We start from the raw sequence: 17,969 nt of genomic DNA, 5'->3' as shown, positions 1-17,969 counted from the left end.
CGAGAAACTCTGGTCAACACCAAATATTGAGAATTTAGGCACTGCAGAAATTTACTTCAGCAAAGTTTGGTGAGGAAAAAATTTTCCTGTTTCATATCCAATCCTTTTTCCAATTATATATGACATACATATGACCCTAAACAAAAGCTTCTTCTGTCAAGTTTAAAGGGATGCCCACAAAGACACTTCTTTGGGAAGGTTTTAGGTCAGCGTAGGTACACGGTTGTTCTCAGTGTCCCTCGAGGAGCTGAGCTAGAACTCCAGTACGGGCGACACGCTTTCCAAACTTCCAAGGGGGAGTTGTAAAAGTACCCGAGGCGGGGGAGGGAAAGAGCTGTGTTCAGATTAAAAACACTTTCCTTGGCACTTCCAGATTGTCAGTTCAGCTGCTGGTGGATGTTATGGCAAACCCATTCATTGAACTAGCAAGACTCGTGTCAGAGCTCCTCCTGGGTGAAAACACGGCCCTGGAACGGCTTTCCTTTTGTATAGCATTTCCTATGCTGTCACAGGTTTCCTGTGCCGTCGTCTGCGTTTCTTGGCTACGTTCGTTTCCTGTGGGAGATGGAAGCCGGGATCCTGCGCTGGAAAACACAGTCCATCGTACTGCTTGCTATAAGGCAACGAAACTGGACAGTTCCTCGGTCCCAAACTGCAAGGCTGCCTTTGCTTGGCCACACTGTGCTCACACGCGAGCTCCTGTCGATGCGCACGTGCCTTGTCACACCTGCCGTCCTTGGCAGAGCTGGAGTTTCTGAAAGAAAATTTAGGTAACTCATCTCTATGGCCAAGCTGTCCAGGAGAATTCAATCCCATTCAATCTCTCCCAGGCTGTACGTTCTTGCAGCTCCCACACCATCTAGTGAAAACCAATAACCCACTAGGATGTGGATATAAAGGGCCTTTCCACTGGTACAAGAAGGACCAGGCAGGAGCTGCAGTGGCAGTATCACAGCCAGGACATTTGTCAGAGTCAAGAGAAAGCTATTTACCTGCATCCACTGTTCCCCTGCCATCTTTGCTGAGAAGGGAGGAGCCTAAGAAGAGAAAGAGAAGTTCCTGCTTCACTATAAGCAAAAAGCTCTCTTACTTGGCACCCAATTCAAAGGAAGTGCTTTCTTCCCCTGAAATATCTTAAGAGCATTCCAGCCCCAACAGGGTCGAGCACCAGCACGGTCAGTTAAGCTGTTCCGCAACTACAGGCACAAACACTGTGGTCAGAGGCAAAGCGCTTTGCTTGCGCTGCTGCAGACACAAGGAACGCTTCAACATTGATATGTAAGCCCTAGACAAGCCTCAAGGAGCTTTTTCCTCCCTGCAGAGCTGGCGAGGAAATAGGTGCTTTCTTGCACGTAGACAAGTCGCAGCTTATAAAAACACATTCAAGTTTCTTAACATAAGAGAACAGCTCTTTTTGTTCCATCTGTTCAGCTGTACGGTACGCACAGAAGCGAGAAGCAAAAACCTACCTGGGCATTGCTAACGGGAATTGTTCTGAATGATGCAGATGTTCAGCCACCAGCTGCCTTTCAGTATTTTGTATAGCACCTCTTCCTTTGAAGGAGTCAGAGCCCAAGCGCTTTACATCGCAGTTCCTTAAACACAACTCTGTTAGTCTCGCCTGGGTCCTCAAGCCATTCGCCAAGTGATCACAACAGCTCTTTTACATATAAATCCACCCCCCCTTTGCATCACTCCTCCACTAAAAAGGGGACGGCAGCAGGCCTGTGAAAAGTCTGTGCAGAAGATCTTTAAACACAGGTCTCCTAACTGCCCACCTTCTTCCTTATCCACCGGCCTGTTCTACCTCAAGCAGGAGGAGCCAGGAAAGTTTAGCCTGTACCAGTCACTTGAAAACAACTTTCAATTAGCACGTGCACCCCCCCCATGCACACAAAAAGACTTACTTCTTTGCAGATCTCTTTCTAAGATCTTCAATATAGTTCATTCTCTCTATAGGGTGCCCTCGAGCTCTGTTGAACACTGGAGAGAGAAGAGCTGAGTTTTAACGATGCTCTGTACAAGAGATCTTTGGGGCTGCCCAGCACTCAAAACCTTCCAGAAGGATTTTAACCCCTTCAACCAATGGCTCTGCTCACGTTAGAGAGGCAAAGGGCAGGCATGCCACAAGTTGACTCAATATACCGTATGCCTCCCTTTACAGGGCAGCCTGCGACAAGGCAGAGGCGTAGGCTATAGCAAGGCAGAGCTACAGGGTGGCACTGTCCACTTTGTGACTCAGTGCAAAAGACCAAGGTCCGCTCCGTTCTGGCTAGTTCCACGCTCCTGTGGCAGGAGCCTAAACTTAATGCCTTATTTCAATTCACTTCAAAGAACCCCTTAACAGCTCTGCTTTTCCAGCTCCCATTCTACATTACAGGAAACCATAAGCGAACACTAATACATGAGCTACAGTTACTCCACTGGAGCTAGCCCAAATCCTTTGACCATCTAGCCACAAGCCGATGATAAACATTTTGCATCGTAACAAGATGATGATACGTATACGTACACTCTATTGCAGTATTTGGCTCCATGCCGTCAACATCAATCAGGTACCTGAACAGAGCAGCAAGAAAACTCCAATTACAGAACTAGCTACAGAAACATTGACAGGTTAGAGACAATTCAAAATCTCACAGGAAGTTTTTAGATCTTCTATTTACATGCCAAAATGGAGTATCTGCCCTTGGCTGGCTGGAATCGGAGATAAAAAGAGACTCCTAACAACAAAGCCTTCTTGGAGATTATAAGGTTTAAATCCTTGCCAGTCTGAGATTACGCAGGCCACCTGACTCTTGTTTTATGGTGCAATAAGATTTCCTTCTGGAGCCATAAGAAGCTGCTCATGCCACCACCTAACCCAGTTTGACTAAGGACAACTCACCTACAAACCAGGTAGCCAGTTCTGTTTAAGCCATGCGTGCAATGCACTCCAATAAGTTTATCTGTAACACATAATAATCAGGTTATATTTTTAAAGTGCTCTTTTTCCAAAAGCCAACCAGAAAACAAGCCTGATAATCACATTCGTCAGCCAACAACCACACCCAAGTACATAAACAGACATGGTTATGCAACAAGATCACCATATTTACAACCATTTATCACCGCTGATTTAGCTCATTAAGTCCTGTGACCTCATCTGTGTGGTCACACAACTCTCCGAGAGCAAGATACATTTATGAAGTGCATAAAAGGATATTCCACTTGTTTCTTGACCATAAATGGCTCAGTGCTTTAGGCAACAGCTAAAGAGGAATCGATATTTACAGCCAATATAGAGATGAAGTCTCAAACTCCATTAAAGCTCAACGCACTGCCAAATTATCAGAGCCAGGATGAATCTCTCCACCATAAAAAAAGTGATGTTACCGCCTCGATAGTCATATGCCAAGGGGAGGAAAAAAAATTCACCTGGACCAGCACAGAGGAGCTGCTCACAAGGCTACTACAGAACCTCCCTGATCTCTAAGTCAGCAGCACCCTTCCCATCAACACGGCTCAATAACGCAAGGGAAATCCACGCTTACCATTATCTTTGTTGTCTCTCAAGAAGTTTTTTACAACACAATTGAACTGAAAAACAGTTTGATTATTTGGTATTTCACGTCCCATCGTCAAGATCTTTGAGTAGCCGAGCGTGGCTGGTAGCTCCTACGGGAAACAAAGGAGTCCGATAACTTCTGCAAAAAGCGTAAGGATTTTGACCAACTAAAGAATCACACGGCGCAAGTTAGAAAGTCAAGCTTTTAAACTCAGCCCAAAAGAACAGCAACAGGGTTTTAGGCAAGAAAACTTCTACTTTGACTATCTGCAACATCAGGGCTTCAACAGAACTCCGCTTCCTGAGTTCTGGACAAGGACTGACCTCTGGCCCATAGTAGCGAGTCGTGTATGTTAGATCAATGATCAGGCCCAGCTCTTCCTTTTGCTCCTTGATTTTCTTAAGGAGGTCACGAGGTGAAAATCTCTCTTGTGGATGAAGATTCTGATTGAAGCTCTGAGAAGAAATAAAGTTTAACAGCATACATTAAATTCAGGTGCAGTGACCAAGGGGAGATACAGACTAACACATAAGTCACACCAAACCAAACCTGAATGTGCTCTGGGCCTTTACTGATTTAGGACCGTTCAGCTGCAATTTTAAGACTGGAACTAGAACTACATTGGCAGCTGAAGGCTGTACACAGACTGCTCAGGGATCCCAAGAGCGACTAAAGCCTCCATGCTGTGGCAAACCACCACAGCATCACAAACACTACAAGCAAATGAAGTTTTAGCTTGGTTTTCAACTCAAATTGAAGTGAATAAGCAGCCCTGCTCCCTGCCAAAAGCTCTAATCCAATCCACCATGTTTTAGGAGTAGCTGCTATCCTTAGAAGAAACACAAAAAACATAAAAAACCCAAAATAGCACAGCTACCTCTAACACACAGTGGATACGTTGACGTGGCAGGGTGCGGGCTGGCTGGCTGGCCCTGGGCATGCACGCAGCAGCAGCACAACACCCCTCAGACCCTTCTTTTCGGAAACTCTGGCTTGGCACCCTGTCCACACGGCCGCGGCGCTGGCAGAGCTCGCTGCTGCCACGCAGACGGCCCGAAGAGACCTCCTCGGACCCGAACCGGCCTCGTCCCCCAGGAGACGCTCCCCCTCACCTCCAGCGCGTAAACGCCGCTGCGACAGCTTCACGCAGGCGGTCTGCTCGCCTAGGCGAGACCACGCTGTGCTTCCTTCTCCCCCCGAGTTACAGCCCTCCGCAAACCGGCCTGCGCCGCGCTCCTGCCCTCCCTTCCGACAGGATTTGCCCACCGACTCGTAGCGCAGCTCTTCCAACAGCCGCTTCCCAGCCCGGACGCGCCCTGGACCGCCGCGCCGCGCACCCACCTTTCTCAGGGGGACCTTGAAGGCGATGAAGCGGGTGCCGGGCAGCCGCCTGCCCAGCGGCACGTAGTCCGTCCACCTAGAGCGAGGGCGAGAGCGCGCAGGAGCCGTTAGACGGCGGGGCGCCGGCCCCGGGGGCTCCCCGCTCCCTTCAGGCCAACGGACCGCCGGTTCCCGGGGTTTTGGGCCAAATAACCCCCAAATAGGGCACGCCGGAGGCGCTCCAGAGCGCTCTGTTACACGGCGCCGCCGCCCCTGAGGCCGGGCAGGCCGGGCCCGGAGGCGGCGCAGCCCACGCAGCACCGGGCCACCCGCCGCTGCGCCTCGGGGCGGCCCCGGGAGGGGACGGCAGGCCCCGGGAAGGGGGGGGAGACCCGGCGCGGCGTCGCTCACCTGTCGGGAACGCGGCCGCCCCCCCAGCCCGGCATGGCGGCGCCCTCACTGCGCCGCCACTTCCACTTCCGCCGCGCTGACCCCGCACGGCCGCCGTCGTCGCCGGGGATGTCGCCTCCTGGTCACGCCCCACCCCAAACCCGGCGCCGTGGACACGCCCCCCTAGCCAACACCACGCCCCCGACTAGAGGCCACGCCCCGACCAGAGGCCACGCCCCATAAGTTACGCCCCCCTCGGAGGCCACGCCCCCTATGAGCCACCTGCAGCCGCGGCGCCCCCTAGCGGTCCCGCGGCGGCACCGCCGCTCCAGTACCGGCCCCGGTACCGGCCCCGGCGCCCCGGTACCAGCACCGCCGGCCTGGTACAGGCGTCACCGCCCCGGTACCGGCCCTGCCGCCCCGCTAGCGGCCCGCCTGCCTCGGTGCTGGTATGCTCACTCCATCCCGGTACCGGTACCGGCATCCCCAGCCAGTACAGGTACCAGTATTCCCATCCCGGTACCGACGTCCCAACTGCATCCCGCTACTGCCGGCACCGGCCCCGCCATCCCCACCCCATACCGGTACCAGCATCCCCGGCACCCCCACGCCCAGTCCATCCCAGTACCGGCACCACCATCCCCGCCCCATCCCAGTACCGGCACCCCAATACCAACATCCCCCTCCACGCTGGTCCCGGCTTTCCTGCCCCCCCGCCCCCGCCGCCCTGCCCCGGTGCCGGCACCGGTGCCGCCGGTGCCTCCGGGAGGAGGAGGGGTGGTTGGGATCCGGAACCCCGTTACCGTGAGAATGGCCCCAAACAAACCCACGCACCGGGCAGCCGGCCATGGCAGGTACGGCGGAGCGGGGGGCGGCCGCCTGCCCCAGGACGCTCACCGGCTCGGCGCCCCCCTCCCCATCGCTGCATCTTTTGTTCTCGTTTTCTAGAGAAAACCCCCAATTTCCTCGCCGCCGCCATGCCTCGCCTGAGCTTCCCCGTGGCCGCCGCGCACCCGCCGCCGGGCTCGGCCTGGCTGGTGCCGTCCGCGCCGGGACTCGAGCCGCCCGGCGTCCCCGCCGTCGCCTACCCGCTGCCCGCCGCCGCCCTGTGGCCGGGGGTGCCGGGGGGCGGCGGGACGCGGGTGCCCGCCGCCACCGCCGCTGCCGCCGCTGCCGCCTACCCCTACCTGCTGCCGCCGGCGTGGGGCTTGGCGCTGCCCAACCGCCTGGCCCGCGCCGAACCCCTCTACCCGGCCGGCACGTGCCTGCTGCAGCTGCCGGCGATGCCGCGGCGCGCCGAGCCGCCCGCCGCCGACGTGCTCCTGCTGCTCGAGGCGGCGCAGCCCGCTGCCACCGCCGTGCCGGGTCACCCCGCTCCCTGCCACCAGCAGCGGCGGCAGCAGCGGCGGCGGCCGCTGGCCGAGGAGGCGCCGCAGGGTGAGCCGGGGCGGCGGGCGACGGGGCGGGAGGAAGCGGGGGGGCTGCGGCAGAGCGGACGTCCGAAAGGCTCCCGTTTGCTTCCCGCAGCCCTCCCGGCCCCCGGCACCCTACGCCCGCCGTCGCCGGCCGCCGTCTCGCCCGAGCTGGACGTGGACGACCTGCTGGCCCGCGAGCCGCCGCTGCCGCCCCTCGACCTCTCCGACCTCAACGACCTGCTGGCTTGGATCGACTCCATCGACGCCGGCGCGGCGGCCGGGCCGCTGCCGGAGCCTCCCGCGCTGCCCGCCGCCCCACCGCCCGCTGCCCCGCCGCCCGCCGCCCTCGACCCTCCCAAGCCGGCCGCCAAGCACAAGGCCAAAGTGTTTTTCCCGGCTGTGCCGCGTCCCGCCTCGCTGAGCTCGCCGCCGCCCGCCGCCGGGGCTGAAACCCCGGCGGGAAAAAGCCCCGCCGAAGCCCCGCCGCCCGCCGGGCTCAAGCGCAAAGCCGCCGAGGCCAAGAAGCAGCCGCCGAAACGTGCCAAAAAACCCGGCGAGCCCCCGGGACTGGCTGAAACGCGGCCCAAAATCCCCCGAGTGGCGGCGGCGGCGGCGGGGAGCGAGGGCAGCCCCAAGCCCGAGGACAAGCTGCCGCACAAGAAAGCGGGTGGCAAAGCGCCGCGCGAGCCTTTCCAGGCGCCCCGCAGCGACCTGGGCATGCACATGCTCGAGTCCATCCAGGTTTTCCACGCCCTGGGGAAAAAAGTGAGTGCGGCCGGACCGCTCCGCGCCGCTCCCAAAACCGTACCCGGCCAACCCGCCGCCAAAGCCGTGCCGGCGGCTCGCCGAGCGGCGGCCGGCGGGAACGAAACGCGGGGCGCCGGGCGAGCAGCGCCGGTGCCGCGGGTACGGCCGTCACCTCCGGTGCAGCCGCCGCCGCCGCCGCCGCCACCGCCGCCGCCGCCGCCGGTCGACGTGGTGCCCTGCGTGGGGCCCTGGGCGGGCGGCACGGCCAAGCCCACGCCGCTGGAGGAGCAGGAGGAGTCGGTGCCCATCGGTGCCCGGCAGCGGCCCGAGCGCGAGCGCCTCAAACGGCTGGCGCGGCGCGAGCGGCAGCTGGCCGCCCAGCACTGCAAGCTGGGCAAGCTGCAGTTCTTCGTGCAGCGGGAGAAGGACATGGCCATATCCAAGCGCTACGGCTACATCTGACCCCTCTTCTTCCCCGCCTCCATCCGTCGCACCCACGCCCGGCCCCGATTCGGGGCCAGAGACCCGCCGCCGCCGGGGCGTCCCCTCCGAACTGCTCCCCGGGGCCGCTCCTCTGCCCCCCATTGCTATTTATCCCTGTTGTTTATTAAAGTTTGCCCTTTTTTTTTATTTTTCTGCCCGCCTGCAATGTCAGGGCTGGGAGCTGGCACTGCTGGAGGGGGAGGCGCGCGGGTCCGCCGCACCGTGAGCCGCAGCCTGCGCTCTTAAGTATTTAGCGCCCTGGCTAAATACTTAAGCAGCCAGGGGATGGCTGCTGCGACGGAGAGGCGCCGGCACAGCGGGAATCGCTCCGGGCGAGCGGGCAACAGCCTCCGGCGCCCGGCGGGGTGACAGCACGGCAGCGGCCGGAGCACGCGGAGGAGCCGTTCCCACGGCACGTACCTCCCCCCCGCCATGCATATATCCCCCGCTTAATTGCTCCTCTGCCTCCGTATTTTCCCAGCCGTGGGAATTTTGTCCCAGGGAAGGGAGATGGGCCCCAGCCTGGGGATACTGGGCAGGATTTTCAAGTCCTCAACGTCTCGCCCAGCCTGGCGTCATTTTTCCAACTGCAATTCCCGCCGGCCCGAGGCAGCGCCGGAGGGATGCTGGCAGCGTCGCCCGAGCGCGGGGCGGCTCGGCCCCTGGCCGCGCGCCCCTGTCGCTCCCAGCCCCAGCGGAGCGGGCGGCCGGAGGAAGGCTGCTCCAGCCCCCCTCCTCCTCATCGTGGGAAGCAGTCGGGGCAAGCCGGCGCGCGCCCAGAGAAGCAAGTCCGTGCCGTGCCCGGCTCCCATCGGGAAGTAAAGTCGTTCCCATCGCGGCATGCCTGAGCACTCATTTTGCCCTTGCCTGCCAAGATGAGCGAGGTGAAACCAGCGGCGAGCTGGGAACAAAAAGGCCCTTTTTCCCCATGGGTGCCGCGCCAGCTGGCAAATGAGCCTCGAGCCCGGCAGGCGTCCCCAGCCCGGGGCGGTGAAAGGCTAGCTCGACTGGCCCGGCAGAGCCCCGCGCCGGGGCGATCAGGCGGGACTGCTCCGCTTCCCCCGTAATTACCGCTCACCCCGCGCCAGCTCTGCCAAGCGGCTGCTGGAGCCCAGGCGGGAGCTCACCGAGCCCGGGAAACTCAGCTCGCGCCTTCCCGGCGAGGGGGGCATCACCGGGCCGGTGCGCTCGCCCTCCCTCGTCCTTGCGTCGCCCGCGCTGGGCGCTTCCCGAAGGCAGCGCCAGGCCCTGCCAGTGGCGTCGAGGTCCTCGGGGTCCCCGCGGGCGCTGCCCCAAGCTCGGAGCCCTTCGCTGGGGCCGAGCGGCCGGTGGGAGCCGGTGGGGTGGGGGGGTCATTGGCACAGGGCTGGGGAGCACCGGTGGGGTGACTCAGGCTTGTGAAACAGCCCCCCCAGGACGGCTCGGGCGACGCGGCTGCGCCCGCCTCCGCCAAGCCCAGGCGCCCCGGGGAGCCGGCGGGAGCAAGCCGCGGCAGCGCCTGGGCGCTCCGAGGCGGCGCAGCCCGTCAGGCAGGTTTGCCGCGGGAGAAGCGAGCGGAAGGCGCATGTAGCGAGAGCATCGCCGCCACCACCGCCAGAGCCATGCGGGCGGCCGAGCGCCGGGCAGCGCTGCCTGCCGCCCTGCTCCTAGCCTGGGCGCTCCTGGGTCCCGGCAGCACCCAGCAGTGCCCGCCGGCCGACCCCGGCGGCATGCTCCGTTTCACCGACACGCACGCCGACATCCGCGTGCCAGCTCTACACCGCGTGCCCAGCGCGCTGGACCCCCTCTACGGCCTCGTCCGCCGTTGCCTGGACCTCGTGCAGCAAAACCCGCTGCCCACAGGTGAGCCCAGCGCCCACTCCGGTGCCCGCAGGGTCCCAGCCCGCCGAGGGGGAGGGATGCCAGCGGCAGGTGCTTCTCCCGCAACGCCGTTGCTTCTTGCAGAGCTGCTCCGGGCGGCCCTGAACAACCCGGCCTTGGTGAAGACGTCCCAGGTGAGACGGGAGAGAGGGGATTCCCACAGGGGCACCCTGAGGCCAAGCCCACCAGGACGGGATGGGACGGGACAGGACGGGACACGCCGTCCGGGATGGGGCGCGGGATGAGGGAGGAGAGGGGCACCGGGACTGCCTGGGGCAGCCGGATGGAGGGATGCACACCGTCGTGGATGGGTGCACTCTGTTCTGGACGGATGCACATCGTCCCAGATGGATGCACACCATCCCAGATGGGTGCACACCATCCCGGATGGGTGCATGCTGTCATGGATGGGTGCATGCTGTCCTGGACCGATGCATGCTGTCTTGGATGGATGCAGCCTGTCCCAGATGGATGCACGCCATCCCGGATGGGTGCATGCTGTCATGGATGGGTGCATACTGTCCTGGACCGATGCACACTGTCCCGGATGGATGCACGCTGTCCCAGATGGATGCATGCCATCCCAGATGGGTGCACACCATCCCGGACGGAAGCACATTGTCCCGGACGGGTGCACACCATTCTGGATGGATGCACCCCTTCACGGATGGGTGCATGCTGTCCCGGATGGATGCACACCATCCTGGATGGATGCATGCTGCCCTGGAGGGATGCACGCCATCCTGGATGGACACACGCCGCCACGGCTGGACGAAGGTGCCGGAGCATCCCCGCGAGGTCCGCGGCTGCCCCGACCGGGCTCTCGCCTCGCCTAGGTGGTGCAATACGAGCTGGGCTACGTGGTGTGCGCCGCGGTGGCTCTGCTCTTCGCCTTGGCTGTGCCGGCGGGCGGCGTGTGCTTCTGCTACCACCGCAGGCGGCGGCGGTGCGGGGGCCGCCTGCGAGTCCACTGGCGCTCGCTGGGCTGCTGCCGCCACTGCCTCCTCGCCTGCCTCTCCGCCACCTCCGTCGTCAGCCTGTGAGTGCCCAGAGGTGCCCGGCGAGCCGGCAGCCGCCCGCAGGCAAGGGGACGCGCCCAGCGCTCACCGCCCGCTCCCGCTCCGGCAGAGCCGCCGTGATCTGCGCCTTGGTGGCCAACCAGCGGGTGACGGAGCAGATGGAGCCGGGGCTGGTGGCTGTGCCGGCCACCCTGCGGGCCCTGCAGCAGCACATCAGCAACATCCCCCAGGTCGGTGGCATCTCTCTCCGGGATTGCACAGTCCCACGGGGGATGGCACCGGATCGGCTCGGTGCAAAAGGCCCGGGGTAGGGTTGTGCAATGGCTAGGTGGGCCTCATCCTGCCCTCCCCACTGCCGGATCGAGGTGACCTTCCCCTCCCGCCTCTCTCGGCAGGGGGTGCAGATGGTGGTGGAGCAGTTCGAAGTGCCCCGAGAGAGGATCATCGCCGACCTGGGCGGTGAGTTACCCGTGCGCCGGGCGCTGCCGGCCCGAGCACCCCATCCCGGGAATGGCAGGCTCGGATCCGGTGCGGACCCCCTGCCCCCCCGAACACCAAGCTCTGCGGACAAATTCGTGCCGGTCGCCCTGGATTTTGAGCCCAGCGGGTGCCGACTGAGCTGGCTGCACCCAACGCGCCGGCCAGGCTCATGGGGTGCCGGGGGGCTCTGCAGACCTGAGCCGGAGCGTGGGAATCTCCATCCACTCGCAGCTGAAGGCGGCGACGTACACGGTGCTGGCAGACCTGCGGGACAGGGCAGAAGGTAAAGGCGAGCCGGAGCAGATACGGGGTCAGCGCGGAGCGGGAAGGAGCGCGGGAAAAGCCGGCCGCAGGGGCAGCCGAAGGGGACCAGCCACGGCTTTTTTTTTTTTTTTGCTTGTTGTTTTTCCCCTCTCTTTAAAGAGCTCCGGGCCTCGCTGCACCATCTGCAGACAGTGGAGAGGACGGCGCGGGCGCTGGCGGCGGCGCGGGCCCGCCTGGAGCCGGCGCTGCAGGAGCGGCGGCAGCACCTCGTGGCGCTGCTGGACGACCCGCGCTGCGCCGCCTGCGCCAGCGCCCTGGGCCGGGCCCAGAGCCTGGAGCCAGGCGCCGACTACGGCCAGGTGGGTGGCTCAGCGTCCGCCCGGTCCGTCCCCTGCCCGCCGGCACCCTCCGCTCAGCTGCGGCTTTTTCCCTCCGGCAGGTGCCATCGGTGGAACGAGTTTTGCAAGCGCTCTCCGACCTGCCCGGCAGCGACTTCCCAGAGAGCATCCGCCAGGTGGAGCCGGGCGGGCGAGACGGGCCGGCCGGACCCCCCCCAACCCCTGGCCAGAGCCGTTGGGCAGCTCCTTTCTCCTTGCAGGCCAACGCCACCTTCAACGCCATCCCGGAGCTGGCGGTGGAGAGGATGGCTCCGCTCGTGCAGGGTGAGGCGGGGGGCGCGGGGACCACGGCGGGCCGGGTGCGGGGGCTGCCGCCGAGGCCGCTTACCACCGCCCCCTCCCTCCCCCCCGGCCGCTGCCTCCGTCTGCAGAGCTGCGGCTCGAGCTGGCCAAAGCGACAGAGAAGGTGCGGGCCATCGCCGCCGGCTTCCCGCCGCCCGACTACGCGCGGCTCGCCAGCCAGGCGCTGCGGGCGGCCGAGGACGGCAGCCGCCCCTACCTGCAGGAGGCCAGGCGCTTGGAGCGGTACAGGTGATGCCGGAGCCGGGGAAGATGGTGGGGGGGGGCATGCCGGAGGAGACGGGTGCTGAGCGCCCCTTTCCGCCCGCCCCGAGGCTGGCGCCTCTCCAGGACGCCTTCCTCCTCCCTCCGCAGGTGGACGGCCGGCATGGCCCTCTGCGCCGCCGTCCTCCTCGTCCTGGGCTGCAACGCGGCGGGGATGGCGCTGGGCGCCTACGGGCTCCGCCGGCGTCAGCACCCCGGCGAGCCCGAGTGCCGAAGCGAAGCCGGCGCCCGCTTTCTCATGGTGTAGGTCCCCGGGGTGGAGGGGGCGAGCGCTGGCCTCCGCGCGGGCCCGGCCCGGCCGGCCGGTCGCCCACGGCGCCCGCTCTGCCCGTTGCAGTGGCGTCGGCCTCAGTTTCCTCTTCTCCGCCTTCCTGAGCCTCCTGGTTTTGGCCTCTTTCCTGGTGGGCGGCAACGTCCAGACACTGGTCTGCAGGAATTGGGGCAACCGGGAGATCTACGAGGTGGGCGGCGGCGACGCTCGGCGCGGCGGGATGAAGGCTCTTCGGCGGCCTCATCCTCGCCTGCGCTCCCCCCGTGCAGTTCATCGACACCCCCGGGAACCTGCCGCCCTCCATGAACCTCAGCCGGCAACTCAACCTCCGCCGGGGCTATAACCTCAGCGCCGCGTACCAGTGAGCTCTCGGGCCCCGCTTCCCTTTTTTTCTCACTTTCCCCTCAAAACCCACCCCCCCCCCGAGGTGGGAGGGTCCCGGGGGGGGTGCTTGGCTGGGGGGGGGATGGCCGCCCACGCCGTCCGCCTCGGCAGCGAGTGCAAGAGCGGCGCGGGGCTCTGGGAAGTGCTGCAGCTCGACGAGCCCTACGACCTCGGCGAGCACCTCGAAGCCTCCAAGGTGAGGGCTGTCCCCCCCCTCCCTGCTCCCAAAAGTGGGTTCCCCCCCCATCACCGCCTGGGGCGGGGGGGGGGGGTCCTTCGCCGGCGACGCGAGCCGGCCTCTCCTCTCCGCAGTACGCCGCCGCCTTCCAGAAACGCCTGGCCGACTTCAGCGCCCGCCTGGGCGACGTGCGGCTGCTGGGCGCCGACGGCCGCCGCGACCTGCGGACCTTCGCCCGCAGCGGCGTCGACCGGCTGGACTACGGGCGCTTCCGCGCCGAGGTCGGTCGGTCGCCGCCGCCGCCGTCCTCCCCCCGCGGGAGGCTCGTCCGCAGGCGACGCGGCCCGTGACGCCCGTCTCCCCCCAGATGCGAAACCCCGTGGTGAAGACCAGCCTCGCCGGCCTCGCCAGCAGCCTGGAGGGGCTGCAGAAAATGCAGGTGAGGAGCGGGGCGGTGGGGACGGCGACGGGGGCGGTGGGGATGGCGACGGGGACGGTGGGGATGGCGACGGGGACAGTGGCGGGGATGGCGACGGGGACAGCAACAGTGGGGACAGTGATGGGGACAGCGGTGGGGATGGCGGGGACAGCGATGGGGATGGCAACAGGGATGGTGGGGACGGTGGTGGGGACAGCAGGGACAGTGGTGGGCACAGCGGTTGGGACAGCGATAGTGGGGACAGTGGTGGGGACGGCGGTGGGGATGGCGACGGGGACAGTGGGGATGGCGGCGGGGACGGTGGGGAGAGTGGTGGGGATGGTGGTGGGGATGGTGGTGGGGACAGCGGGGACAGTGGTGGGGATGGTGGTGGGGACGGCAGCGGGGACGGCGACGGGGACAGCGGGAACAGTGGTGGGGACGGCGGCGGGGACAGCGGTGGGGACAGTGGGGGGGACGACAGTGGGGATGGTGACGGGGACGGTGGGGAGAGTGGTGGGGACGGTGGTGGGGACGGCGGTGGGGGTGGCAACAGGGACGGCGGGGACGGCAGCGGGGACGCCGCTGACGCCACCTCCACCCGCAGAGGAACGGCACGGTGGCGGCGCGCCTGGCGGCCGAAGCCCTGGCCCTGTGGCGGGTGCACAACTCCACGGTGCGCGAGCAGGAGGCCTCGGTGGTGAGTCCGCGCCCCGGCCGGTTTTGGGGAGTGGGGGGGGGGGGAGGTTTAATTCACAGCGGCTGCGGCTCCGACTGTCCCCGTCTCGCAGGCGAAGCTGAACGAAAGCGTCCGCTTCCTCTCCGCGCTGGCGCCTCACCTCCAGGTACCCGCCGCGGAGAAGCGGGTCTCTCCGAGCCCCCCCCACCCCAACTCCACCGCCCAAACACCACCCAAAACCCCGGCTGGTCCTGCGCCCCCCCCCCCCCCGCACCGCCCCGAGCGCCATCGCCCCCCGCTCTCCTCCACCCAGGCCCGGCTGAACGAGACGCTGGCGGCCACGGCCTCGCTGGAGGCGGCTCTGCCGGCGCGAGCCCAGCGGCTGCTCCGGCAGGTGAGCGCGACCGGTTTCGGGAAGGTGACCCCAGGTGGGGGGGGGGGGGGCACCTGGCGCCCACCCACCCTGCCGCCTCCTCTCCCTCCGGCCGCAGGAGCTCGGCTGCTTCGCCCGCAAGGAGCTGCGCTATTTCTCGCAGTACCTGCACTGGGTCGGGCAGACGGTAGGTGCTGGCCTGGGGTGGGGGGTGGGGGGACACCGTGACGTTCCCCCCCCCCCAAAAAAAGCCCCCGAGCATCGTGCCTTCACGCCGCGGCTTCTGGCGCAGCTGCGGGAGGAGGTGGCCTCGTGCCAGCCGCTCGCCACGGCGCTGGACAACGGCCGGGTGATCCTGTGCGACCGCATCGCCGAGCCCTGGGTAGGTCGGGTCCGGGGGGTGGAGGGGGGGGGCGAGATTTGGGTGGGGGGGGGGTCGTTGGCGGCCGAACCGACGCGGCGTCGCTCCCTCCCCGCAGAACGCCTTCTGGTTCAGCCTGGCCTGCTGCACCTTCTGCCTCGTGCCCGCCATCGTCTTGGCCGTCCAGCTCGCCGAGCACTTCCGACCCGGCCGCCGCCGGCTCATGTAAGCGGCTCGGCACCCGGCACCCGGCACCCTCGGCTCGGCCACCTGGGGCGGGGGGCCGAGCGGTGCCGCTGACGGGCCGCCCGCCTTCGGCAGCTCCACGGGCTCGGACGAGACCTGCCCCTTCCACATCCCCCGCGTCACGGCCCTCAAGCTCTGAGCCCGGCTGCCCCTGGGTGAGAGGCGAGGGAGGCCCCCCCCCCTCCCCCCGGGGCCGGCCAGCTGAGACCCGAGCCGCTCGCCGCACGCCCCGCAGCCCAGGAGCTCCCCTCCCTGCTGGCGGCGCTCGGAACTATGCGGGACCCTCCCCGGCGGCGTTTGGGGCCGAGGGGGGCTCAGGGGCTGGGGGTGGGGGGTGCTCAGCAGCCGGGAGGCCAGGTCTGGGGTGGGAGGCAGGGGGGCTCTGAGGCCAGGGGGGCTCAAGGGCTGGGGAGGGGGTTTGGGGCCAGGAGGGGGTTTGGGGCTGAGAGGGGCTCAGGGGCTCGGGGGGGGGTCCGGGGCCGGGGGGGGCTCAGCAGCTGGGGGGGTCTGGGACTGGGGGGGCTGGGGGGAGCTCTGGGGCTGGAGGGGGCTGGAGAACTGGGGGAGGGCTGCCAGGCTGGTGGGGGGGTCAGGGGCCAGGGGGTTTGGGGCTGGGGAGGGAGCTCAGGGGCTAGGGGTGTTGTGGGGCTGGGGTTGGTCAGGGGCTGGGGGGGGTGGGGCTGGGGGGCTGCCAGGCTGGGGGGGGGCTGCCAGGCTGGGGGGGGCTGTGGAGGTGGGGGGGTTGGGGAGGGGGCTCAGGCTGAGGGTGTTGTGGGGTCAGGGGGGGTTCAGGTTGGGGAGGGGGCCGCAGTGCTGGGGGGGGGCTGTGGGGCCAGGAGTGTTGTGGGGCTGGGGGGAGCTCAAGGGCCAGGGGGCTCCCAGGGCTGGGGGTGTTGTGGGGCCAGGGGGGCCTGCAGGGCTGGGGGGGGGTTGGGGCTGGGAAGGGGGCTGAGGGGCAAAGGGGGACTGCTGGGCAGGGGGGGCCTGTGGGGCTGGGGGTGGTCTGGGGCTGGGGAGGGGGCTGGGGGGCCGGGGGGCTCAGTGGCTGGGAGGGGCTGCAGGGCTGGGGGGGTGCTTGGGACCAGGGGTGTTGTGGGGCTGGGGGGGCTCAGGGGCTGGGGGAGGCTGTGGGGCTGGGTGTATTGTGGGGGTGGGTGGGAGGGTCAGGGCCATGGGGTGCTGGGGGGCTGGGAGGGGCTCAGGGGTCGGGGGGGCTGTGGGGCCAGGGGAAGGTTCGAGGCCAGGGAGAGGGGCTTGTGGCTGGGGGGGGGGGGCTTGGGAAGAGGGGTGTTATGGGGCTGGGTGTGTTGTGGGGGTGGGAGGGTCAGGGACCATGGGGTGCTGGGGGGCTCGGGGGAGCTGGGGGGGGCTGCGGGGTTGGAGGGGCTGCAGGGCCGGGGGGAGGTTCGGGGCTGGGGAGGGGGGCTCAGAAGCCAGAGGGGGTCTGGGACCGGGGGGGCTGCGGGGCGGGGTGAGCTCCGGGGCCGGGGGCGCCTGCAGGGCCGGGGAGGGGGGGCGGGACCAGCAGAGCTCCGGGGGCTGCGGGGTCGGGGGGAGCTCCGGGGCCAGGGAGCTCTGGGGCTGGGGGGCTGGGGGGCTGCGGGGCGGGGAGGGCTGCGGGGCCGGGGGTGTGCTCAGCAGCCGGGGGGGTGGGTCTGGGGCCGGCGGGGCTGCGGGGGCTGCGGGGCCGGGAGGAGCTCCAGCGCCGGGGGCAGCTGCGGGAGCGGGGGGGGGGGGGGGCTCCGGGGGCTGGGGGGCTGCGGGGCCGGGGGAAGGGTCTGGGACCGGGGGGGCTCCTGGGGCTTTGGGGCCGGGGGGATCTCCGGGTCCGGAGGGGGGGGGAGGTCTGGGACCGGGAGGGGCTCCCGGGGCTGCGGGGCCGGGGGGGAGCTCCGGGGCCGGGAAGGGGGGTCCGGAAGCGGGGGCAGCTCCGGGGTCGGGGCGGCGGCGGCGGGGGGGGGGGGGACACGAGGGACCTTTCTGCCTCCGCTCGCGCCCCGGGATTTCCGAGCGCTTTGCCGCCGCCGGCAGGTCTCTCGCGACCCGGGCGTCCGGCTGCGTCGCCGCGGGCCCCTCCGTCCGACCCGGTCTCGGGGGCGGCAGAGCCCGCAAGGCAGCTCGCCCGCCCGCCTGGCGGAGCCGCTCCGGGGCCGGGGGGGGGGGGGGGGGAAGGGCAGGCGTTGCCACGTCCCGCCCTCCCCGCTTCCACATCAGCCGGGATTTCCCAGGATTTCCCTCACTGCAATACTCTGCTTTGTATTTGCTAGCCAACAGGAAAGAAATAAAAATAATAACAATTAAAATTTTAAAAAAAGCACATTTTAGGCACTCCCAAAGAGGTATTGCTAAAGCCAAGTGGTTTTTATCTGCTGCGTGCCTGCAGAGGTCGGCATTGCGAAGGCCTTTGCCAGGGCTCTGGCCGGCGCAGGTCCGCTGAGGGTCTCCACAGCCCCCGGGGCCCGAAACCCAGCTCCCCGCAGGCGCTGGGCAAGCCGCCGTTGGCCTCTGCGCCTCTCGCTTGGCCCCAACCAGACTTTAAAAACGAAGTAGTTTGCATCACGGGCACAAGCT

General features: G+C 66.1%; 2 protein-coding genes across 2 annotated transcripts; one reads left to right on the top strand and one right to left on the bottom strand.

The window, feature by feature from the left end:
* Nucleotides 1-26: 26 nt before the first annotated feature.
* Nucleotides 27-5,465, bottom strand: DUSP11 (dual specificity phosphatase 11). Its single transcript, XM_068920566.1, has 10 exons — nt 5,280-5,465; nt 4,890-4,965; nt 3,872-4,003; nt 3,534-3,657; nt 2,888-2,948; nt 2,513-2,559; nt 1,908-1,983; nt 1,470-1,595; nt 993-1,037; nt 27-754 (listed from the first exon to the last, which is right to left on the bottom strand). Exons 1-10 carry the CDS (start codon nt 5,312-5,314, stop codon nt 499-501), a joined length of 978 nt encoding a protein of 325 aa, XP_068776667.1. The 5' UTR covers nt 5,315-5,465; the 3' UTR covers nt 27-498.
* A 2,723-nt stretch (nt 5,466-8,188) lies between these two features.
* Nucleotides 8,189-17,513, top strand: PROM2 (prominin 2). The gene is made up of 26 exons (XM_068920518.1): nt 8,189-8,268; nt 8,992-9,085; nt 9,319-9,745; nt 9,848-9,897; nt 10,600-10,802; nt 10,892-11,012; nt 11,178-11,241; nt 11,456-11,545; nt 11,686-11,885; nt 11,966-12,040; nt 12,125-12,188; nt 12,296-12,455; nt 12,579-12,731; nt 12,826-12,949; nt 13,029-13,120; nt 13,255-13,339; nt 13,456-13,602; nt 13,689-13,760; nt 14,347-14,439; nt 14,531-14,584; nt 14,732-14,812; nt 14,910-14,978; nt 15,084-15,173; nt 15,271-15,377; nt 15,474-15,553; nt 17,430-17,513. Exons 1-25 carry the CDS (start codon nt 8,189-8,191, stop codon nt 15,535-15,537), a joined length of 2,859 nt encoding a protein of 952 aa, XP_068776619.1. The 3' UTR covers nt 15,538-15,553; nt 17,430-17,513.
* Nucleotides 17,514-17,969: the final 456 nt, after the last annotated feature.

The sequence above is a fragment of the Struthio camelus genome, chromosome 27, assembly GCF_040807025.1.
Source record: "Struthio camelus isolate bStrCam1 chromosome 27, bStrCam1.hap1, whole genome shotgun sequence".
Taxonomy (NCBI): Eukaryota; Metazoa; Chordata; class Aves; order Struthioniformes; family Struthionidae; genus Struthio; species Struthio camelus.
This window is presented reverse-complemented; position numbering and strand designations above follow the sequence as displayed.

Coding starts and splice junctions, on each gene's coding strand:
- DUSP11 (XM_068920566.1), bottom strand. CDS start 5,314: ATGCCGGGCTGGGGGGGCGGCCGCGTTCCCGACAG. Junction 3,658..3,871: donor CTCGCTACTATGGGCCAGAG/GTCAGTCCTTGT, acceptor TGTTTCCCGTAG/GAGCTACCAGCCACGCTCGG. Junction 755..992: donor CAGGGGAACAGTGGATGCAG/GTAAATAGCTTT, acceptor ATTTTCTTTCAG/AAACTCCAGCTCTGCCAAGG.
- PROM2 (XM_068920518.1), top strand. CDS start 8,189: ATGGCTGCTGCGACGGAGAGGCGCCGGCACAGCGGGAATCGCTCCGGG. Junction 14,585..14,731: donor CGCTGGCGCCTCACCTCCAG/GTACCCGCCGCG, acceptor TCCTCCACCCAG/GCCCGGCTGAACGAGACGCT. Junction 15,378..15,473: donor CCCGGCCGCCGCCGGCTCAT/GTAAGCGGCTCG, acceptor CGCCTTCGGCAG/CTCCACGGGCTCGGACGAGA.